Here is a 25449-nt window from a genome sequence, read left to right on the forward strand (position 1 = left end):
TGCCATGAGATCTTCCCGGAGCTCCTTCCTTGTTGTCCTTGGGTTAGCCTTGACTTTTCGGACAAGCCTGGCCTCGGCACGGGAGGAAACTTTCAAAGGCTGTCCAGGCCGTGGAAGGCTAACAGTAGTTCCATAAGCCTTCCACTTCCGGATGATGCTCCCAACAGTGGAGACAGGTAGGCCCAACTCCTTGGAAAGGGTTTTGTACCCCTTGCCAGCCTTGTGACCCTCCACGATCTTGTCTCTGATGGCCTTGGAATGCTCCTTTGTCTTCCCCATGTTGACCATGTATGAGTGCTGTTCACAAGTTTGGGGAGGGTCTTAAATAGTCAGAAAAGGCTGGAAAAAGAGATAATTAATCCAAACATGTGAAGCTCATTGTTCTTTGTGCCTGAACTACTTCTTAATACTTTAGAGGAACCAAACAGAATTCTTGTGGGTTGAGGGGTTGAATAATAAATGACCCTCTGAAAAAACTTTTCCCAATTTAAAAAAAAAATAAACAAAGAAATAACATTCTTTTTTGCTGCAGTGCATTTCACACTTCCAGGCTGATCTACAGGCCAAATGTCACAATGCCAAGTTAATTCTAAATGTGTAAACCTGCTAAATCTGCAGGGGGTTGAATACTACTTGTAGGCACTGTATGTGACTAATGCCCTTTATCTGTGTGAATTTTTACTAGGCAGCCACCCTCTCCACGAATTGGTCGGTTTGTAAGTGTCTGCTTTCATCAGTGTCTGCTTTCATCAGTGTCTGCTTTCATCAGTATTTTGCACCTGTGCTGCTCTCTTTACTATGGGGGTCTGCTGCATCTTGCTAGTACATTTATAATCTGAAGTCGTGTTGGTATAGGGGTTTCTTTTTCTGGCAAGTTTTTTTAACTTATGTCCTTTGGTGAGCAGTTTTTTAAAGCCCAAATATAACAAAAGTTTCCAGAACAGAGTGTTTTGCCTTTTGTGGAAAGTGGCTGTGTTGGCAAACCCCTTCCTAAATGCCGCAGTGTCTGCAAGCTTCCACATGACATTGTTCTTTCCCAAGAGTGCTACTGCGGATAGACTGCTATGACAATATTAAATAAGCGGCTGGTAGTCCATTTTACATGGGGATGTGCTGCATGGGTTGGCCAAGTAGTAAAAACAATCCCTTAAAAAGGGAAAGTCAGGTTCTCTGATGCTTTTATGCTCACTGAAACAAAAAAGTTAATGGGAATAAAGGCCTTGCTGGAGTAGACCAAGGTCATTATCATACAGCAATTATCTTCAAATATATACAATTTTGCTAAAACAAAAACGTTACTTCCAAGCCTGAAAGAGAAACATAATTTTTTTTTTTAATGAGCACGGTTTATTAGTCAGGGGGCCAGAGTGCTTCCTGTTATGGAACCAAACGTGTGACGCAAGTATGCCCCAGACTGCATAGGTGACACAGAGAGATATGCCCAGTATACGGAATAAGAGGAATTTACAAACCGCTTGGCTATTCCTTTCTGACTGGATGTAGAAAGACAAATAAATGCCCCGTGTCAGCCGTGGAAATGATAAGTAGTGAAACTTTCACTTACCTCACATTCATTTTAGAAGATGAATATGTAGATGGTTTTGCACCAGACTTGTCCACCAGAATGCTCCTTTTGCCTGCAGATCTCGTATTCGCCGGCGTCTTTACTGAAAAGAGGAATCCAGTCTGAGGGACGGGACTCAGTAGAGAGAATCTAGTCTGCAAGGATTTCTAAGAGGGAAAAAAAAACAAAACACAGCATAATTTGAAAATTGGTTCTAAAGTAAAAGTAAAGACACCTCAAAATATATCGAACCTCTTCCATCCGTACAATTCACCCATAAAGATAGTAGTGATAACTCTCTGCCAATTTTTTTTCTCTGCATTTGAGCTGGAATTACAAAGCGGCATCCTACATCTGATGTGTGACTTAGCCTATATGTGAGCATTACAGAGAAAAGTAACATGGGGGTGTAGGCGATCCTAAATTCTTCACATCCCCCCCCCCCCCCCCAAGAGTCTTTTGTGGAAAGCCACACCTCAATTTCCAACATTACCTAGGGTCGAATTCGTACATCTTAAACTTAAATATGTTGTGGAGCCATGTTGCTTCTAGAGAGCACTAGGTAAATTTATAAATTAAGACAATCTACTATATAATTGTCTAAGGGTCACTTCCGTCTGTCTGTCGCGGTTATTAGTTCGCTGATTGGTCTCGCCAGCTGCCTGTCATGGCTGCCGCGACCAATCAGCGACACGCACAGTCTGGAAGAAAATGGCCGCTCCTTACTCCCCGCACTCACTGCCCGGCGCCCGCATACACCCCTCCGCTCACCGCTCACACAGGGTTAATGCTGGCGGTAACGGACCGCGTTATGCCGCGGGTAACGCACTCAGTTACCGCTGCTATTAACCCTGTGTGACCAAGTTTTTTACTATTGACGCAGCCTATGCAGCGCTAATAGTAAAAACATCTAATGTTAAAAATAATTTTAAAAATAAAAAATGATTATATACTCACCTACGCCGCCTTCCCCGCTCCTCGCGATGCAACCGGCACGTTCTGTTGGCACGGATATTCTGGCAGAAGAACCTGCCATGACGTCACTGTCATGTGACCGCGACGTCATCGCAAGTCCTACGCGCCTGCGCGGAAAGGACCTGCCGTGACGTCACGGTCATGTGACCGCGACGTCATCACAGGCTCCGCACGCCTGCGCGAGCAGGCTGGGACCGGAAGCTGTCGCCTGTACCTCGCACAGGCGACAGAACTACAAGTATGGTGAGTATGTTAGAACTACAAGGGGCCCTCGGATCGGAAGGGGAGTATGTTTATTTTTTAACCTGTGACATACGTGGCTGGGCAATATACTACGTCACTGGGCAATATACTACATGGCTGGGCAATATACTACGTGGCTCTGTGCTAAATACTACGTCACTGGCCAATATACTGCGTCACTGGGCAATATACTACATGGCTAGGCTATATACTACGTGGCTCTGTGCTGAATACTACTTCACTGGGCAATATACTGCGTCACTGGGCAATATACTGCGTCACTGGGCAATATACTAAGTCACTGGGCAATATACTACGTGGCTGGGCAATATACTACGTGGCTCTGTGCTGAATACTACGTCACTGGGCAATATACTACAACACTGGGCAATATACTAGCAATATACTACGTGGCTCTGTGCGGTATACTACGTCACTGGGCAATATACTACATCGCTGGGCAATATACTACATCACTGGGCAATATACTACATCACTGGGCAATATACTACGTCACTGGGTAATATACTACGTGGCTGACCAATATACTACATGGGCTGTGCTATATACTACGTGGACATGCATATTCTAGAATACCCGATGCGTTAGAATCGGGCCACCATCTAGTAACTTTATAAATGGACATGAAGGAGGAAAATTATCAAAACTGCAGTCAGACACCTTGTCAGAACTGGGTATGGACAGCTCAATTATCGGCTTTAAAAGTACAAACCGTCCCAAATGACAATTAACAAAAGTCTGGGATGGGCTGAAACGTGTGGATTTTCATTAACCCCTTTCCGACATCGGGCGTAAATGTATGCCGATGTCGGACTCCCCGTTTGCTGCAGGCTCTGACGCTGAACCAGCACCTTTCCGGACACATGTCAGCTGATCTACAGTGGGTACGGAAAGTATTCATACCCCTTTAAATTTTTCACTCTGTTTCATTGCAGCCATTTGGTAAATTCAAAAAAGTTTATTTTCTCAATGTACATTCTACACCCCATCTTGACTGAAAAAAAACAAAACAAGAACAAATGTAGTAATTTTTGCAAATTTATTAAAAAGGAAAAACACACGGTCATACGTATTCAGACCCTTTGCTCAGTATGGAGTAGAAGCACCCTTTTGAACTAGAACAGGATAGAGTCTTCTTGGGAATGATGCAATAAGTTTTTCACACCTGCATTTGGCATCCCCTGCCATTCTTCCTTGCAGATCCTCTCCAGTTCCATCAGGTTGGATGGTGAACATTGGTGGACAGCTATTTTCAGGTCTCTCCAGAGATGCTCAACTGGGTTTCGTGATTACATTAGGAAGTATATGAAGTACCTGAAGTCGAAATGCTGAAGTGATGTGCGGGATAAGGAGAAGACTGTGTACCAGCCCTGCGCAGTTTCGCTGTTTTGCCGTTTCGCTTTGTTTCACAAAGAAGCTGCACAGCGAAATGGCACTCGTCGGGTGCAGGGCTGGTACACAGTCTTCTCTCTATCCCGCACATTACTTCAGCATTTCAACTTCAGCTAAACTTCACGATCAGATTCTTTTCAAGGCTTATACTGTGCATTGCCTTTGAATTAGGAGTGCTATTGACGCCTAGTGGGCTTTTTGGAAATGGCAGCAAATGAGAATGTATTTATATTTCAGGTTATCTTTAACCCTTAGTGTTTTGGTGACTTATAGCACCCGTCACTATCCCATTTAGCAGGCTATTACTGATCAGATATTTAATTACCGTTTTGTTGCTATGTGACTACATTGGTGTTTAGTCTTTTCTGAAAAGGACGGCACAAATTTAATTAGATGATCATTAGACTTTATAGTCTTTATTGATATTTTTCCATTTAGCAGGTTCCTATATCTTTTCAGAGAACACTACCTCAAAGCCAGATGGTGTGTGCCATTCCTATTTGACTGTACCATTCCCTGGTGTTCATTTTAGAGGTTCTTTTTTCCATCTTTTCCCTATCTTTTTAAATATTATTTTAATTGTTGTTTCAATAAAAGGTTTTTTTATTTATATACTTCCTAGTCACTTACCTTTTTTGTCTTGGGTATATAATGTAATCGCTGATAAATTGAAGTGCTTTTGTTGCCTATTGAAATAGGATTATGGGATTAACCAATTGGGTTTAGGACAGGGCTCTGGCTGGGCCAGTCAAGAATGGTCACAGTTGTTCTGAAGCCACTCCTTTGTTATTTTAGCTGTGTGCTTAGGGTCATTGTCCGAGATCCAGAGCACAATGGAAGAGATTTTCATCCAGGATATCTCTGTACATGGCTGCATTCATGTTTCCTTCAATGACAACCAGTCGTCCTGTCCCTGCAGCTGAAAAACACCCCATAGCATGATGCTGCCATCACCATGTTTCACTGTTGGGAATGTATTGGGCAGGTGATGAGCAGTGCCTGGCTTTCTCCACACATACAGCTTAGAATTATCACCAAAAAGGTCCATCTTCGTCTCCTCAGACCAGAGAATCTTATTTCTCATAATCTGGGAGCCCTTCATGTGTTTTTTTTTAGCGAACTCTATGCGGGCTTTCATATATCTTTCACTGAGGAGAGGCTTTCGTTGGGCCACTCTGCCATAAAGGCCTGACTAGTGGAGGACTGCAGTGATAGTTGACTTTGTGGAACATTCTCCTATCTCCCTACCTCTGGAAGTCAGCCTCAGTGATCTTGGGGTTCTTTATATCCTCTCTCACCAAGGCTCTTCCTTCTCCCACAATTGCTTAGTTTGGCTGGACGGCCAGGTCTAGGAAGACTTCTGGTGGTCCCAGATTTCTTGCACTGAAGGATTATGGAGGCCACTGTGCTCTTAGGAACCACCTTGAGTACTGCAGAAATTCTGTTGTAACCTTGGCCAGATCTGTGCATTGCCACAATTCTGTCTCTGAGCTCTTTAGCCAGTTCCTTTGAACTCATGATTCTCATTTGATCTGACATGCACTGTGAGCTGTGAGGTCTTATATAGACAGGTGTGTGCCTTCCAAATCAAGTCCTATCAGTTTAATTAAACATAGCTGGACTCCAATGAAGGAGGATCACAAGGAAATGGACAGCATGTGACTTAAATAAGAGCGTCTGAGCAAAGGGTCTGAATACTTATGGCCATGTGATATTTCAGTTTTTATTTTTTATTAAATTTGCAAAAATTTCTACATTTCTGTTCTTTTTTCAGTCAAGATGGGGTGCAGAGTGTACATTAATGAGAAAAAAATGAACTTTTTTGAATTTATCAAATGGCTGCAATGAAACAAAGAGTGAAAAATTTAAAGGGGTATGAATACTTTCCGTACCCACTATATACAGCTGAAACGTGTCCGCAACAGCCGCATGTGTAATCAGGATCCACTCGCGACTTAACAGAAATTGACAGCATTTAACAAGTTTCCGACATTTAACTCATTCTTCCGGCAAGCGTGCCAGAAATCCTGCCCATCATTGACCCAGTCACGTGATCGCGGGTCACCAATGGGTTGGAATAACCACCAGAGGTCTACAGCAAACCTCTATGGTTGTCACTGTGAGATTGCTGTGGGCGCCGCCCAGTGGTCACAGCAAGTGAGCAATTCTGCTACACACAGGCCATCTGATCAATTCTCCCACATGTCAAAAGTAAAAAAATATATATAAATATACATATGTTTTTAAAAATATTTTTTTTTAAATAAAAAAGTTTAAATCACCCCTTTCAAAAAAAAAAAAAAAAAAGGAAACTCAAAACATACATAATTTTGTATCGCCGTGTTCAGAATCACCCAATCAAAAAAAAAAAAAAATTAACCCGATCGCCAAATGCCATAATGAGAAAAAAAGTCAAAATGCCAGGATTAGGTTTTTTCTTTGGTAGCCTCCTCATTGCATTAAAATGCAATAACGTAGCTTATATGATAGTGCCCTTTTTGTCGCCATTTGACACAATGGGACGTGCAAATGATTATCTAAACTAAAGCTATATGCATCCTATGTGGTCAACCCTTTACCTTAGTATTGCTGCCTGGCGTCTTCTGATTAGAGTTCTTTGTCAGCATCTGCAAAACAGAAGAAAAAGAATGCATACTTATACTCTGCATTCAAAGTCCATAGACATTCAGGGTATGTTTCCACGGTCAGGAAACGCTGCTTGTTTGACGCTGCGCAGAGCTGCAGCGTCAAATACGCAGCGTCCAGATGTTCCAGCATAGTGGAGGGGATTTTATGAAATCCCGTCTCCACTATGCGTGGAAACCCGCACGCGGCGGCCCTGCGACTCCGGACATGCGCATCTTTTCAGATCGCAGCATGTCCGTACACCTTGCGGGGACGCAGCGTCCCCACAAGGCATATCACAGGGCCCTATGGGACAGAGCGATCATCCCGGATGTGAAGAGTTAACACATCCGGCATGATCGCGTCCCAGAAAGGGGGCGGGGCTTAGCGCCGAGCGGCTTCGCCGCTGCGGCGATACCGCCGGCCATCCTGAACGTGGAGACATAGCCTAAGGGTATGTGTCCACGTTCAGGATTGCTTCAGGATTTGGTCAGGATTTTATGCAGGTAAAATCCTGACCAAATCTGCACCTGAGGTCACTGGCAGGTCACCTGCGTTGTCCTTGAGTTTTTTCTGCAATGTAAGGGTATGTGTCCACGTTCAGGCTTGCTTCAGGCTTTGGTCAGGATTTTATGCAAGTAAAATCCTGACCAAAACTGCACCTGAGGTCACTGGCAGGTCACCTGCGGTGTTCCTGCGTGTTTTGCTCATTGTAGCAACATGCTGCGTTTTGAAAAAACGCACCGCGCATGCGTTTTCGCGGCAAAAACGCATGCGTTTTTTAACGCATAGTGGAGTCGGGATTTCATGAAATCCCCTCCACTATGCTGTAACATCTGGACGCTGCGTTTTTGACGCTGCGGAAAAACGCAGCGTCAAAAACGCAGCGTTTCCTGAACGTGGACACATACCCTTAGGACGCATGTGAGTTTTCTCGGGTGTGCCGCATGCGTCTTTTACTGCATAGTGGAGACGGGATTTCATGAAATCCCCTCCACTATGCTGTAACATCTGGACGCTGCGTTTTTTATGCATGCTGCTCAATGCTGCGTCAAAAACTCAGCGTTTCCTGAACGTGGACACATACCCTTATATGGAGTCTGTCTGTTTCAAGTCGCTTCCTACAAGATTGAAGGTGTCAGACCCTGATGTTAGAGAGGAAAGGCCGGGCTCATCTTAGTTTTAATTCATCCCAAAGGTGTTAGATGAGGTTGAGGTGACTGTGCTCAGCGCACAAGGTCCATTCAGGGCTGTGGAGTCAGAGTCTGTGTCCATTTTGGTGGGACCGACTCCTGTTATATATAATACTTTGGGTACAGTAATATAGTGCAGGATGTGCTGTACATTTTTTCATAACAATTTGGGAACAACACTTCCTATAAAATGTCTGTTCTGTCCCTGATCTAAGGATCTCAGCTTTTAGATAAGATGAATCTGTGCTGCACTTTATGTACATGCTCAGTAGTGAGGCAGTGCTGTGGAGTCTGAGTCAGGGAAATTGAGGAGTCGGAAGTTTGGCTGAGGCTACTTTCACACTAGCGTCGTGCACTGCACGTCGCAATGCGTCGTTTTGCAGAAAAAACGCATCCTGCAAAAGTGCTTGCAGGATGCGTTTTTTCTCCATAGACTTTTATTAGCGACGCAGTGCGACGGTTGCGTCGGACCGTCGCCACCAAGCAACGTTGCTTGTAACGTTTTTTGGTGCGTCGTCTGCAGCATTTCCGACCGCGCACGCGTGGCCGGAACTCCGCCCCCACCTCCCCGCACCTCACAATGGGGCAGCGGATGCGTTGGAAAACTGCATCCACTGCCCCCGTTGTGCGGCGCATTCACAGCTAGCGTCGGTGCGCCGCAACGTCGCATAGTGTGAAAGTAGCTGTACCGACTCCACAGCCCTGCAGTCATTAGCATACAAAAAGGGCCTTCCCCAAAACTAATCCCTCAAAGTTGGAAGCTACAAAATATCTTGTGCTGAAGTATTAAGATTTCCCTCCACTAGAACTAGTAGGCCAAATCCAGAAAAACAAACAGCATTATCGCTCCTCCACAAAACCGTACAGCTACCAAGGAGAGGAGAGAGAAACCCTGTTAGTGGCTCTGACAGAGCTTATGTCCGAACCCCAGCAATATGGGATTGGGGTATACCGACAGGGTGTAGATGGAGTCACAGTGTGCTCTGTCATACAACATTTTCAGCCGTCTACGCCTATTGCATGTAAGTATGGCAATTGTACCTACTTTTACATCCTGAATGGTGCTGCTTATTGCATCTAGACGCTTTTGCTTCCTCTCCAGATATTTGTCTATCGATTCCATCTTTTTGAAGTGGGCATCGTGCATCCTCTTGAAATCTAAACACGATTTACTATTAATGTCTTATCCTGTAAATCATGTCTTGCAAAGAAAACTTCTGGTGTTTGGATTTTGACTTACTGGGAGTTGAGGGCTTTGATCCGGCCTTAGATACAGCGTCTCTCTTTGGAACCTTAGTGCGACGTTTCTTACCAGAAGAGGGGTTCCTTTTACCTATAAGAATACAAGACAGTAGGTTCAGATACAATGTTTTCTTAATTACCTTTTGTAATTTTTTTGTTGTAAGCAAATTCAGAAATGCCTTTAAGTGCACCTACGGTTTCAACAAACTGGTTGAGCCCCTTCAACTTTACACAGCTTTCCTTGGTTTTCTTTGGTCAAGCAAAGACAAAAGGGGCTTAATAATTTTGCCTCTGTGATATAATGACTAGTGGTGATCTAAAAATCTCATAAAATAGGCCAAATAAATATGTAGTATCTCCCAAATTATCCTATCAAAGAAACTTTGATAGGATAATTTAGTGGTCATCTAAGCAGGCAAAAGCCCACTGATACGGCACTATGATCTGTAAGAAAATACAGGTACACTTTTAACAGGCTTTTCATTGTACAACATTACAGAATTTAAAATGGACTGATCCTAAATTAGGGCAACTGTTGCGCATTTTCAATCGAGATTTATGAGCAATAGTATCGCTACCAAACATTCACAGAATATCAAATCAAAGACATCAACACCCTTAACCCCTTCATGTCCATGCCTTTTTATGCTGGCTCGCAAGCTGAGCCCACATATTTCCCTGCACATGACAGATAACTTAGTAATCCATCATGTACCTCTGACACCCGCAGGTGGATGTGTGCGCAGCCCTCAACTGTTAACCAGTTAAATTGCGCTGTCAATCTCCGACAGCGTAATTTAACATGCACAGACAGGGGGGTGCATGTCATTCCACACTCACATCGGCGCGCTTGGGGGCACTGATATGACAGCCAGGGGACTGTTGAAGACCTCCATGCCCATCATTACAATCCTCCTGTGAAATCCAGCCCGTATAGCACAAGCGATTGGAGCTTCAAGTAAAGTAGTAGCAAGTACAGTAAAAAGTGAGAAAAAAAAACAAAACAAGAGTTTAAAAATATGAAAAACCCACACAAGTTCAAATCACAAACCTTTTGCCTTATTAAAAATAAACAATTAGGCTATGTGCTCACGTTGCAGAAATGCTGCGGAAATGCCCGTAGCATTTCCACAACTCCCCGTAGCATTTCCACAACTCCCTGCCACGGGTAAAACGCATGCGGAATTCGCATGCGTTTTCCCGCAAAACACAAGCGTTTTGAAGCATCGCTTGGAAAAGTGATTGACAGGTTGGTCACACTCGTCAAGCATAGTGTTTGCCTATGCAGCATCAATAGTAAAAGATAGAATGTTAAAAACAATTTAAAAAAAAAATATATATATGGCTATTCTCACCTTCCAATGGCCCTCGATCTCCTCAGCGGCACTCCCGCTACGTTCTGTTCCCAGGGATGCTTTGCGCTAAGGACCTTTGTGACGTCACGGTCGCGTGACCGCCACGTCATCTCAGGTGATTCGCGCAATGCATCCCTGGGAACGGAAGCCGCCACATGCAACAGAGCCGGGAGGACGCCGGGGGCCATCAGAAGGTAAGTATATCCCTATTTATTTTCTTTTTTTTTTTTTTTACAGGAATATGGTACCAAGGCCTGGAGGAGAGTCTCCTCTCCTCCAGACCCTGTGTACCATCCGCACATGAAGTGCTCACTTTAGGCATGGTGGGCATAGCCACATGCGTAAAGTGAGCATTTCAATACAATCCTATGGCGGCGGAATTGCCGCGATTCCGAAGAAATAATGAAGATGCTGCGGATTTTACCACTATGCGATTCCGCAGTGGGAAAATCTTCAGGAACTGTGGAATCCCATAGGATTGCATGGGAATGCGTTCTTTAAGCGTTTCCGCTGCTGCAACACACAAAAAACGCAACGTGGGCACACAGCCTTAAACTTAAAAAAAAAAAAAAAAAAAAAAAAAATTTGACAGCCACATTCACTAAAGTCCAATAAAAATACAAAATTAATTATTTGGATTGGTACATGGCGTGAAGATACAAAAAAAAAATTAAAAAAATTAAAAAAGAATAATGCTTTTTCGGCAGCCACAACAGTGCAATAAAAGGTGATCAAAACGTCATATCTATCCCAAAATGATATCAGTAGAAACTTCAGCTCAGGGAGCAAAAAAAAATAAGCCATCATGCAGCCCCATATCCCGAAAAATGAAAACATGATGGGTCTCGGAAAATGGTGACAAGCATAAAATTCTCCTTATAAATTTCTGATTTCTCCTATGCCTCATTGGGGGACACAGGACCATGGGTTTTATGCTGCTGCCACTAGGAGGACACTAAGTGATACAAAGAGAGATTAACTCCTCCTCTGCAGTATACACGCTCCTGCTGGCTCTAATTGAACCAGTTCTTGCTTAGTGTATGTAGGAGGCACTTGAGTCTGGTTTTCATCTCCCACATTTTTATTTTACTTTTTTAATTTTTTTCTATATATTTTTATTTTTTAATTAACGGAGTGAAGGGGCGACTGATCCTTTCAAAGTTCCAATATCCTCGAATCATCAACAGGCGAGAACGCGGAGGGTCGCCTCCCCGTACCCTCTCCTGCGACGACTGGAAGCCATGCCTGAGCTCACTTTAGGGGCGACGGTTCCTTCACGGTCCCAATCTCCCCACGTCAGCAACAGGCAAGCACAAAGTGTCGCCTCTATGTATCCTCTCCTGGAGCCAGGCCTATAGCCAGACAATCTGCTCTGTTCCACTGATATACAGAGGGCCCCCCACCATGGCATCCGTGCAGCCACCACTGCATCACTGCTGATTGAAAGAGGATGATGGGAGGGGCGAGTTCCACGACTAGCAACACCGCAGCTCCAGCTCTGCTACATCACTTCTGAGTATGACTGTGGCTGGCACCAACCGGACGCAGAGAGGGGTCTGCTGGTCCCTGGGGGGGGCGGTGTTACAGTGTCCAGCGGTATTTTTTTTTTTTTATAACGCTTTTCGGACTATTGGTTTGCGCCCCCGTCCATTTCCGACAGGCTTCATAAATTTAGTCCACGGCTTCTAGCCAGCCTAGGCCGTGTTTTGCATGGCTCCGCCCACTGCAGCCACCACCCACACTTCTGGCGCTTCTTGTCCTAAACCCTAAACGAGAGGCGCCCTTTCTCAGTGGCCATCTTCCTCCACTTCAGAGGGAATACTAGAGCCTGCTTACGGACAGCGGTGGCAAAAACAGAAGCGCTGGGAGGAGTGAGGACACAGACACCTTCCCTGGGGACACAAGAGCAGGACCTGGGTAAGCTGAATCCTCTGCAGCTGAGAGCTTAAACCCTTCTCTGTACATTCTCTCTATCCTTTCAAGGGTACACACTGTCTCAATCTAAGGCATCCAAAAAGGCTAACAAAACACATACAGTGTTTTTTGCCTCATGTACCACATGCAATACTGCCTTGCCCCGAGCTCACAGTACTCCCTTCTGCACGGCTTGTGACCCGGCATGCGCCCAGGAACCACCCGCCTCCGGTACCGACCTCAGTGAGCCTAGTCCCCCTGAGTAGGCTGCGTCTCTGTCATGGTCTATGGCTTCCCTGGCCAAGGCAATATACTCACCGGGACCCCTCCTTAAGTCAGGACATTAGTTTGCTCACTGCGGAGGTCCCTTGCAACGGTTGGGAACCGTCGACCGGCAGGGGTTATACTCTGTCAAAGGGTGCTCAAGTTTCTAGAAAAAGAACATGACACGTCCCCCGAGCATGCTCGTGCTTCGGCGTCTGAGTTCAGTTTCTTGCTCTCCCCTCTCCTGACGTTCACAGTAAACTTATTTTGGAATACGAGTCTGATGTGTCGTTAGTCCAGGATGTGCAGAACTATCAGGAGACAATTGGTTCTCTCATTGAGTCAGTTAACAAGACTGAGGTTGGACGAGGAATCTGTATCTCCTCCGGAACACGAAGTGTCTTAACCCCTTCCCGACATGCGCCGTACTAGTATGGCGCATGTCGGGTCCCCTGCTTTGATGTGGGCTCTGGCGCTGAGCCCACATCAAAGTCGCGACATGTCAGCTGTTTTGTACAGCTGACATGTGCGTGCAATAGCGGCGGGTGAAAAAGCAATTCACCCGCCGCTATTAACCTGCTAAATGACGCTGCCAAGCGCTGACAGCGGCATTTAACTACCGCTTCCGGCCGCGCGGCCGGAATTGAGCGCATCACATGATCGGGGGTCGGCGATGCATCAGGATGGTAACCATAGAGGTCCTTGAGACCTCTATGGTTACTGATGCCGGCCTGCTGTGAGCGCCCCCCTGTGGTCGGCGCTCATAACAAGCCTGCATTTCAGCTACATAGCAGCGATCTGATGATCGCTGCTATGTAGCAGAGCCGATCGAGTGGTGCCAGCTTCTAGCCTACCATGGAGGCTATTGAAGCATGGCAAAAGTAAAAAAAAAAAAAAAAAAAAAAGGTTTTTAAAAATATGAAAAAAAAAAAAATATATATATATAAAAGCTTAAATCTCCCCCCTTTCGCCTCATCCAAAATAAAAAAACAAAAAAAAAAAAAATCAAACCTACACATATTTGGTATCGTCGCGTTCAGAATCGCCTGATCTATCAAAAATAAAAAAGCATTAATCTGATCGCTAAACGGCGTATCGGGAAAAAAGATCGAAACACCAGAATTACGTTTTTTGGTCGCCGCGACATTGCATTAAAATGCAATAACGGGCGATCAAAAGAACGTATCTGCACAAAAGTGGTATCATTAAAGGGAACCTATCACCCCGTTTTTTAAAGATTAGATAAAAATAGTGTGAAATAGGGGCAGAGCTGGGCTTTACATTAGTGCCTTTTTGGTGCCTTTACACCCCCGTTAGGCTGCCGAAATACCTTTGTGAAGTGGCCGTTTTGTCCTGTCACTCAAGTTGGTCAGGTCGGATGGGCGTGGTCACAGCGCTGTTTCTCCCCCAGATCAGGCTCATCATTACGTTGGTGGCGTAGTGGTGTGCGCATGTCCAAAGAGAAGATCCACTGCCCAGGAGATTCAAAACAGCGCGGTCTACGCTATTCGCCGTTTACCGGTGGGCGCGGCCATCTTTCCTGTGGCCGCGCGTGCGCAGATGGAGCGCTCTGCTGCCCGGGGCTTCAGGAAAATGGCCGCGGGATTCCGTGCGTGCGCAGATGGAGATCGCGGCGGCCATTTTCCTGAAGCCCCGGGCAGCAGAGCGCTCCATCTGCGCACGCGCAGCCACAGGAAAGATGGCCGCGCCCACCGGTAAACGGCGAATAGCGTAGACCGCGCTGTTTTGAATCTCCTGGGCAGTGGATCTTCTCTCTTTGGACATGCGCACACCACTACGCCACCAACGTAATGATGAGCCTGATCTGGGGGAGAAACAGCGCTGTGACCACGCCCATCCGACCTGACCAACTTGAGTGACAGGACAAAACGGCCACTTCACAAAGGTATTTCGGCAGCCTAACGGGGGTGTAAAGGCACCAAAAAGGCACTAATGTAAAGCCCAGCTCTGCCCCTATTTCACACTATTTTTATCTAATCTTTAAAAAACGGGGTGATAGGTTCCCTTTAAAAATGTCAGCTTGGCACGCAAAAAATAAGCCCTCACCCGACCCCAGATCACGAAAAATGGAGACGCTTATGGGTATCGGAAAATGGCGCTTTTTTTTTTTTTTTTAAAGCAAAGTTTCACTTTTTTTCACCACTTAGATAAAAAATAACTTAGACATGTTAGGTGTCTATGAACTCGTAATGACCTGGAGAATCATAATGGTAGGTCAGTTTTAGCATTTAGTGAAGCTAGCAAAAAAGGCAATCAAAAAACAAGTGTGGGATTGCACTTTTTTTTGCAATTTCACCACACTTGCAATTTTTTTCCCGTTTTCTAGTACAAGACATGGTAAAACCAATGGTGTCGTTCAAAAGTACAACTCGTTCTGCAAAAAATAAGCCCACACATGACCATATTGACGGAAAAATTAAAAAAAAAAAAAAAAGTTATGGCTCTGGGAAGGAGGGGAGCAAAAAACGAAAACACAAAAACGAAAAAGGGCCATGGCGGGAAGGGGTTAAGAGGGCTAAACGTCCTCACAGGATGTTTGGCAATCATCCTAAGTTTCAGGACATTGTCCAGAGACATAGGGATCGACCAGATAAACGGTTCACAGGGCAGAAGCCTATTTAGTCAAGATATCCCTTTGTAGCCAATCCTTCCTTAACTCAGGAGCAATCTCCCTCTCCCCTGTATCGCGTCTTGCATCCAAAACGCTCCTATCCTTGTCTGATAGTTCCTCAGTCAAAAATCCCACTGACCGTCAAATTGACAACCTTGCTCGGGTAGTCTTTGATGCCTCTGGAGCAGCGCTCTTTCCATCCTTTTCCGTGAGCTGGGTGGCTAAGGCTATGGCCGCTTGGGCAGAGAATTTAACTGCAGCCATTCAGGATAGTGTTCCCCAGAGGCAGCAAGCCTCGCTAGTCAGTCTCAGGGATTTCATAGTAAGCACTCCTCTAGATGCGGCCAACTGTGGTGCACAGGCAGCAGCAAATGCCGTCTCCATCAGGATGGCGCTATGGCGCAGAGAATGGCGAGCAGATACTGCTTCCAAAAGATACTTAATCTCTCTGCCTTACCAGAGTGGTCGCTTATTTGGAGAAAAGCTGGACCAACTTATCTCCGACGATACCAGAGGAAAGAGTACAATTCCTTCCCAGCAAAGGCCCACTCGGCCGTTTCGGAGCCAACAACAGGTCCGGATCTGGCCTTTTCGCAGCAATACCAACTGGTCCTCTACAACCTTTTCTTCTGGATCAGGGCAGTTCCTGCATAGGGACAGAGGTTCCCAGGTCTCATATAGACCTAATCGTATCTGGAAGAGCAGGCCAAAACTGTCTGGATCCAAGGTAGTCAGATCCCATAGATCCTCTACATAATGACTCGTTACAACATCCGGTGGGCACCGACAAAGTAGGCGACCGCCTACTTTCGTTCTGCCAAGCCTGGCTCTCGGTCATTCTAGACGAGTGGGTCAGAGAGCAGGTGTCCTCCGGATACAAAATAGTTTTCTTCCCCCAACACGTTTTTTCATGTCTTCTCCTCCCAAAACAAAGGCAACAGCCTTTTTCAGAGCCTTAGATGCGCTCCGAAGGGATGGAGTCATTATTCCGGTCCCTCAAGACGAAAGTTTCAAGGGTTTTTACGCAAATCTATTTGTGGTTCCGAAGGACAGAACAGTGTGACCCATAGTGGAACTGAAACTGTTCTACAGGTTTGTCAGAGTGCGACGTTTCAGAATAGAGTCTGTCTCGTCTCGATGGAGAAAGGGGAGTTCCTAGCATCCATCATGCTTACCTTCACGTTCCGATTTTTCCTCCTCATCAAAAATTCCTACGCATCGTGGGGAACACTTCCAGATCGTAGCCTAGCCCTTCGGTCTCGCCACCGCCCCCAGAGTCTTCACCAAGGTCATGGCGGCTGTCATGGCCATACTTGACGCTCAGGGAGTGGTAGTGCTTCCACATCTAGATGATCTGCTGATCAAGGGATCGTCTTTTCGGGCCTGCGAGGAGTATCACGGTGGATACACTTTCTCGCCTGGGCTGGAAGATAAACTTAAAGAAGTCTTCTCCAGTACTAGCTCAGCAAGTTTCCTTCTTGGGAATGATCCTGGACACTTCCCACGGGTTGGTAATTCTCCCTCCAGAAAAGATCTTAGCCTTACAACAAGGAGCACGGATGCTCTCCCGCTCTTTCCCTCACTCCATACAATTCAGTATGGGGATTCTCGGCAAGATGGTGGCCGCAATAGAGGCGGTCCCCATTCGTACAGCTACACCTCCACCCTTTGCAACATGCGCTTCTGACAGCATGGGACAGGAATCTGTTCTCTCGATCGTCGGTTCTGTCTGTCTTAGCGGGTCAGGCAGACCCTCAGGTGGTGGACGCTGAAGTCTTCCCTGGAGCAAGGGAAGTCTTTTCTCCCAGTAAGCTGGCTGGTGGTCACCACCGACGCCAGTCTTCTTGGCTGGGGTGCAGTTTTCCGCCATCAAAAGGCACAGGGACATTGGTCCATTCGGGAATCGTGTCTCCCGATCAACATCCTGGAGACACGAGCAATCAAGTTAGCCCTTCTGCGTTTTCATCATCTCCTGGGAGGTCGTCCCATCAGGATCCAATCCTACAACGCCACGGCTGTGGCGTACATCAACCGTCAGGGGGGCACCCGCAGCAGGATGGCCATGCACGAAGTAGGTCACATTCTTTGCTGGGCCGAGAGGAACCGCTTAACTACCTCGGCATTTCACATCCCCGGGCGTAGAGAATTGGGTGGCAGATTTCCTCAGCCACCAGGGCCTCACCTCGGAGAGTGGTCACTTCATCCGGAGGTCTTTCAGCAGATTTGCCATCGCTGGGGAACTCCAGATGTGGATATGATGGCCTCAAGGCTAAACATCAAAGTTGCCGAGTTCATAGATCAGTCCCACGATCCAGTAGCCATCGGAGCTGACGCACTGGTCCTTCCGTAGCATCAATTTCGGCTTCCGTATGTATTTTCCCCGCTCTCCTTACTTCCGAGGGTCATCAAAATGATCAGAGCGGAGGGGGTACCAGTGATCCTGGTTGCGCCGGGCTTGCTACACGGAGCTAGTTCAACTCGTCACTGACGTTCCCAGGGTCCGATTTACCACTAGAACTCAGGGGCCCTGTGTTTAATGGCGTGGCCATTGAGTCCTGGGTTCTAGCTCAAGTAGAATTCTCTCAAGTGATCTTCACTATGATTAGTGCTAGGAAACCGCGTCTATACGCATTTATATTTTACAGGAGGTCCCTTTCGAACCGCTGCAGGATGTATCACTAACTTTCCTTTCTCGTAAAGTTGTTTTCCTAGTCGCGGTCACGTAAATCAGGCGAGTCTCGGAGTTGGCGACCCTGTCCTGCCGAGCTCCGTTCCTGATTTTCCATCAAGACAAGGTGGTTCTGAGAAAGTCCCCGTCCTTTCTGCCAAAAGTTGTCTCTTCTTTCCCATTCTTTCCCATTTTGGTTGAGTCGGTATAAAATGGACCAACTCCGACAATATATAATAAATTGGATGGAGTAGTTCAATGCAGTTTGTGGGCAATATTTTTTTCATAAGAATTTAGGAAAGTTATAAAATGTCCTATAAATGTCTGTCCTATAGCTGATCTAAGGTCTAGACTTATAGCTGAGATGAATTTGTGCTGCAGTTTATGTTCATGATAAGTAGTGAAGCTCTTTATCTACAGTTAAGGGGAAAAAAATCCTACATTTATCTCAGAATTTATGGAGTGAACAGGAAAGCAGGATCAAAGAAAGTAAGTACTTCCTAAAGCATATCTAAACTTTCAATAAACAGCATAAATCAATAATCCAGTTGTCTCTTTATGCTTGATGTTTCCTCTTAGCTCATGTTTGGAGAAATTCTGATGACTTATATACACTATACATAGAATATAAAAGGAAAAATGTTTTCTAACATCTCAATTTCGGAAATACAGCAACAGAATCGATGACGTACGTACGTGTGTGTGTGTGTGTGTGTGTGTGTGTGTGTGTGTGTGTGTGTGTGTGTGCGTGCGTGCGTGCGTGCGTGCGTGCGTGCGTGCGTGCGTGCGTGCGCGCGCGCGCGCGCTCTGGAATGTGATTCAGCACAAACATGCTCCCTCCCTCCTCCTCTCTTTATAGACTGTGAAGAAATATGATGTGAAGCATTTAGTGAGCTGTACCCTGCTGAGACAAACCTGGACATTGAAAGTTCAGAGCAAAGCTATTTAACAACACATTTTACAAACTTTATACTTATCTGTCCTATTTATATACGTGGATTGATTTATTTCTATCACAAATTATACAGTGCATGGTTCCCTATTCTTGCAAGAATTACAATATACTTTATATAGGACAAAATTTTGAGAGCGAATTTACATAATTACAAAAGGTCTAAGAAGCATCTTATGAAGCCTGCTGTATTTGAGCATTTCACAGTGACTCAAGATAATAAACATTTTGTGTGTCAGTGTAAAAGTGACCCAGATTAAAACAAATGCTGTGATGCCAAAAATTAGTGCATACTCAGGCAGTGGTAAAAATGCTCCTTCAAGAGCTTCCAATTAGTGATGAGCTAATATACTCGTTACTCGAGATTTCCCAAGCACGCTTGGGTGTCCTCAGAGTATTTTTTTTAGTGCTCGGAGATTTCGTTTTCATCACCGCAGCTGAATGATTTACATCTCTTAGCCAGCTTGATTTCATGTGGGGATTCCCTAGCAACCAGGAAACCCCCACATGCACTTATGCTAGCTAACAGATGTAAATCATTCAGCTGCGGCGATGAAAACAATCTCCGAGCACTAAAAAAAATACTCGGACACCCGAGCGTGCTCGAGTAACGAGTATATTCGCTCATCACTACTTCCAATCTAAAAAGACATTTACAATGCTGCCACCCAGAAGTTTACAAAGCTGTGACTGAAAAAGATCACAGCAGCACCAAGAAACCAGAGACCAGCACTTCCCGCCAGGCAAAGGAGGAGGAAAGAGCATCTGAAACGTTAGATACAAGATATTTTGTAAGTGACAAAGTTACTGTAACAATGACAGCAGATGTGTTTAAAAGACAGCTCATCGAGCTGGTGTTTTTTTTCTGGAAAGAGAAAGTATTAGAAAATTAGTGATTGAAGAAGCGGTTAACCAAAAGGAAGATCTTAAAAAGACTCAATAGACGCTTTGTATTTCTTAAAATGGAGGCTTGCACACGTCACAGAGTGAACCATTTTGCTATCAACGTTCGATATGTTTGTGACAACAAAAAAATTAGTACTAAGACACTGGCAGTAAAAGATACTAAAGCTCATCACTGCAGCCAGTTTCTCCAGACCTTAGTGGTTCTGCAAGATTATGAACTTAAAAAAAAACAAAAAAAAAAACACACAGGTTCTTGCTATTGTAACTGATAATGCTTCAAACATGACAAGTACACTTAAACTGATGAATGAGAATAATGAAGGTGAACAGCAGCTAGAAGAATATTTCACATTCAATATGTTGGAGATGGAAGGCCACAGTCCTGTTCCCTTAACAGAGGAACAAACAAATATTACTACAGAAGAACAGCAAAATAATTCTTGTTGGGGGGCGTGGCTATGTAGCTGTGGAGGAAAGACGTGCCTCGTGAGAGCTCCGGCCATCCTGATCTTATCCTGCCATTAAGACCCCTTATTTACCAGCGGTATCGGCTGGCATTGGCGCCAAGGGACCCCAGGAGTCGGGTAACCTCCCCGAACGGCTGCCGTGAGGACCCAGGACTCAAAAATCTGTGAGTGGTCTGGACGGACGGAGGGTACCTGTGCAGCGGCGGCCATCTTGGTGCGCGCTCCGGCGGGACAAGACGCAGCGCCGGCTTCTTTTGATACCCGGCTTCTCCTCTGCTGGACCCGGTGGGGCTGCGCTCTTCAGCGGTGAACGCTGTGCAGCATTGGCGTGAGGGGGCTGAGAGCTCCAGGACGGGCGGCGGTGACTGTGGGGGACAGCGGCCATTACCACTGCGCACGCCCCGACAGTGAGGGTATAGGCGCTCTTCATTACTCTGGCGGTGCTGCCCGGGAGGTGAGCGGATAGCCTGGGATAATACAAGGGCGGTGTGGTGTGTGCCCTGAAAGATTGGGCCCTGCGCCCCCCCTGCCAGGCAGATACCTCTCCTGCCGGCGCCATAACTTTGGAGGGATTAACCCCCTTTCCCTGCTGGGGGCAGGGGCTGCTGACAAATTAAGGAAATACGCCAGGGAGGACCCCCCTGATAATGTACGCGCTCTCAGGAATACTTCTACACCGGCCCAGCGTAGAAATCGCCTCTCCGATAGTAATGAGGAGGGAGAGCAAGAAGAACTGACCCTTAAGCAAGCATCTGAGCAATTAATGCAGGCTATATCCCTCGCCAGATCATCCCTTACTGAAAAGAGAGGACGTGCACACTGAAGTGGGTCGTCTGCGGCATGATATGCAGGCCATGAGAGGGCGTATTTCAGAGGTTGAAACACGAGTGTCCCATATAGCGGATACTATCACCCCTATGGAGACTACCCTGAAAAAAGCCGCTGGTTCTATAAACGCCTGGAAACAAAAAGCAGATGACCTGGAGAATAGACTACGCCGCAATAACATTCGAATTATTGGCCTGCCAGAACGCTCAGAGGGTCAGCAGCCTGAACAATTCCTGGAAGACTGGCTTAAAACCTCTCTGGGAAACGGATTCTCCTCAACATTCTCGGTGGAGAGGGCCCATAGGGTCCCAACGAGACCTCTCCCCCCTGGAGCTCCGCCTAGACCTCTTTTGGCACGCCTCCTCAACTGCAGGGACAGGGATGCTATTCTTCGCTTGGCGCGGCAGAAGGGTCCTATCAAATTCAGCAATGCTACCATATCGATTTTCCCGGACTTCTCCATGGAGCTCCAGAAACAGCGGGTGCGGTTTATGGAAATCAAGAAACAGCTTCGGGATAAAAATATTATTTACTCCATGCTTTATCCAGCTCAACTACGTATTGTCCACGACGGTTCCTCCTTATTCTTTACGGACCCGGCGGAGGTTGCCGAATGGTTACGGTCCTACAGGGTGTCCACTGTGAAAGACTCCTAATCGGCCCTTTCTGTCTAATGGCAACATGGAAAAAGGAGCTCTTCGTATGGGTGCTGAGCTTAATACCGGACGCTGGAATCAGTGAGGGTATCCCCTTTTCTATTTGATCGCAGGAGTGCAGGATTGTACTCCTCTACTGTTCAAGTTATGTTATGTTTGTTTTTGTTTGTATTAGTTTTGATTGTTCAATGTGTATGGTCGCCGCCAATACTATTTCTATGCCTTGTGTGGTGTCTCTGAACCTGACCCGAGTACTAATTCACATCTTCCTTTCTTTTAAGTATAAACAAGGGATCTGAGATCATATTTATGACCTGGAATATACGAGGTCTCAAAACCCCCCGGAAGAAAATCAAAGTATTCTCACAGATTAAACGGTATCGCCCGCATATTGTAGCACTAGTGGAAACGCATCTGACTAGAGATACAGCCCGATATACACAAAAACCGTGGGTGCAGTGGTCTCTCCACGCATTCCACACCAGCTACTCGAGAGGGGTCTCTTTGTTAATACATAGAGATGTTAGATGGGAGGCCAGGGAAGCACGACGGGATCCTGAAGGTCGCATTGTATTTGTGCATGCATTTGTTAACTCGCGAGAATATGTGATATTATGTATCTATAACCCCCACCCCGCTAGCACTTCGGTCCTTCGCATGGCATAGGGTTTCTCCTTAAATTATCCTGACGCTAGTGTTATTTGTATGGGAGATTTTAACCTAGTCATGGATGGTTCTCTGGACAGATTGAGACTAGATGACACGACGACTGGGGAGCTCCTGTCTCGGCCCCCCTCCCAGTTGGCGTTGTTTATGGGTGGTAGTGGATGGCTGGATTTATGGAGAGTGCGTCACCCTGAGACTAAAGGGTATACCTGCCACTCGTCCACCAGGCAATCTTTATCTCGCATAGACTATATATTCGGTTCTAGTAATTTGGCACTGTGGGTGGATAGTGTTGAACATGGCAATAGAGGGATTTCGGACCACAGTCCAGTTATCCTTAAACTTAAATATGGCCAATCATATAATAATATGTCCTGGAAGTTGAATCCTTTCTGGTTAAAATTAATTGACTCTAATGATAGAACGGTTGACCAGCTGAATTGTTTCACTTCAACTCATCCGGAACCCCAAAATCTTGGTCTGTTTTGGGATACCCTAAAAGCCTATTTAAGGGGGTGCTTGTCCTCCACAATTTCCTATATTAAAAGGACGACGGCGAGGGAAGATGATGAGATAGAGCAGCGGCTGAAAGACTTGGAGGCTGCCTATATAACTAGTCAAACTAGTGGTAACAGGGCTGAGTGGCTCGCCTCTCAAAAGGTTATATGCTCAACATGCAGATGCTAAGTCAAAACGCAAATTATTCTTTACCCGTCAATCCTACTTTGAACTAGGGAACCAGGCCAGTACATTCCTTGCCTTCTTAGTACACCAACATAATACCTCTAATACTATACTACAAATCCGCACACTTGACGGCTCGCTGGTATCTTCTACAGATAAGATACTTCAATGTTTTCATGATTACTATGAAGCACTGTATAGATCAGGTAGTGGTCTTGATGTTTTTGAGTGTTTGGATTATTTATCAGATATAGTGTTTCCTTTATTGAGTCCAACCCAGCGGGCCTTTATGGACGCTGAATTCACCCTGGAGGAAGTAGAACATGCTATGGCGGATATGGCCACTGGGAAAGCCCCTGGGCCTCATGGGTTCCCCATTGAGCTCTACAAGAAATATCGTGATCAACTGGCGCCACTCTTATTGAAGGTACTTTGGGAAATATGGGAGGGAGGATCTATGCCCGAAACATTTTATGATGCAAATATTGTTATGCTCAGGAAAGAGGGGAAGGATCCTTTGGAATGTGGATCGTATTGTCCTATATCGTTGGTAAATGTAGATTATAAAATCTTAAATAAAATTTTGGATACTAGACAGAACACAATCATATTAGACCTTATACACCCAGACCAGACTGGCTTTATGCCTGGAAAAAGCACCTCCATCAATATTAGACGGGTTCAGTCAGTGATTCAGTATAGCTCCCTAGAAACAGATAATAACTGGGCACTAGCATCGTTAGATACAGCCAAGGCTTTTGACTCTCTCGAGTGGCCCTTTCTATCTGCGTGTTTGAGGAAATACGGTTTTGGGGATACATTTTTGAGAGGGATAGATATACTATATATGAAGCCCAGGGCACGTATAGTTGTGAAGAATGCCATTTCTGAGCCCTTTTCCCTATATAGGGGAACTCGTCAGGGATGTCCTCTATCCCCGGCTCTCTTCGCCTTGGCAATAGAGGCTTTGGCAATACGCATAAGGACCTCCGATGACATTAATGGAATAAATATTGCGGATCGAGTGGATACCATTGGTCTTTATGCCGACTATATGGTGATATTTATGGACAAAGTAGAGGAAACGTTACCACAAGTGATAGTGACTATAGATAAATTCAGTAAATTCTCAGGTCTATATATAAACTGGGATAAATCTGCTTTGTTCCCTCTCTCACATACCCCGGCACCCTGCCTTGAAACTCTCTCGTCGCTACCCATTGTCTCCAGTTTCAAATATTTAGGTATCCACATGTCTAAACATAGCCAATTAGATCTACAACTTAATATCTATCCACTATTAGATTTGGTTAAAATTAAATTTGCAACCTGGAACAAACTCCCGCTCTCTGTTACCGGCCGTATTAACCTAATTAAAATGATATTGCTCCCTCAACTTAGCTACTGCCTTCAACATAGTGCCGTGCCCATACCCAAACACTTCTTTGCGAGTTTAAATTCCCTGGTTACATCCTTTATATGGGGGAAAACCAGACCTAAACTTAAATTATCTGCATTACAGAGGCCGAAGCAGGGGGGTGGGGCGGCTCTGCCGGACTTCTACTTATATTATCTCGCCGGTCAGGCTAAGGCGATAAATAAATGGATGCCTAATAATTCCCTGCCTAACTCGGAGAGCCATTTGTTCCATTCTGCCTGGGCTGATTGTCCACTGGGGTTTTTAGAACTAGAGAAAGTTAATCCTCCCCGTTTGCTGCCTTTACTCCGGCTGGCACGATTAATATGGAGGCAAATTAAAAAAGTCATTGGATTTGTAGATGTAGTAGTTGAAATGCCCCTGTGGAATAATAGTTACTTTCCGGGATTATTGAGCCATCCATCCACTGATTTTTGGATTTTGCTTGGTGTTCTCTCGGTGAGAGATGTATATAACCAGGGGATCTTCGTATCCTTTGAACAACTACAGAATACCCACAGTATTCCGAGATCTCAGTTCTTCCGTTATTTGCAGCTAAGATCAGCCTTTCAATCACACATGCGGAATATGGGTACAGATCGAGCTATTTCATCTTTACCTTTGATAGGTATTCTCAACTCACAGGGCCCTCAAGGACTTATTTCCTCCTTATATACTTATTTGTTGTCCATGGGAGTTAGGTCTACTATACATTCCATCAAAGGGAAGTGGGAGGGACTTCTTCCTGATGTATCGGGAGAAGAATGGGATGATATTTTGGAGTC

At 45.6% G+C, this 25449-nt stretch overlaps 1 protein-coding gene across 3 annotated transcripts in view; it reads right to left on the reverse strand.

The window, feature by feature from the left end:
• NUSAP1 (nucleolar and spindle associated protein 1) overlaps positions 1-25449 on the reverse strand; it is a 143919-nt gene that overhangs the window by 88089 nt on the left and 30381 nt on the right. For all 3 annotated transcript variants that reach the window (XR_013215106.1, XM_077260697.1, XM_077260698.1), the window contains exons 5-8: positions 9254-9346; positions 9059-9171; positions 6775-6822; positions 1565-1731 (exon numbers count right to left, since the gene is read on the reverse strand). Coding sequence is in view for 2 of the 3 variants with exons in the window: in XM_077260697.1 (XP_077116812.1) it covers positions 1565-1731; positions 6775-6822; positions 9059-9171; positions 9254-9346 (421 nt within the window). In the remaining variant the exon portion in view is untranslated. The remainder of the gene's footprint in view (positions 1-1564; positions 1732-6774; positions 6823-9058; positions 9172-9253; positions 9347-25449) is intronic.

The sequence above is a fragment of the Ranitomeya variabilis genome, chromosome 1, assembly GCF_051348905.1.
Source record: "Ranitomeya variabilis isolate aRanVar5 chromosome 1, aRanVar5.hap1, whole genome shotgun sequence".
NCBI lineage: Eukaryota > Metazoa > Chordata > Amphibia > Anura > Dendrobatidae > Ranitomeya > Ranitomeya variabilis.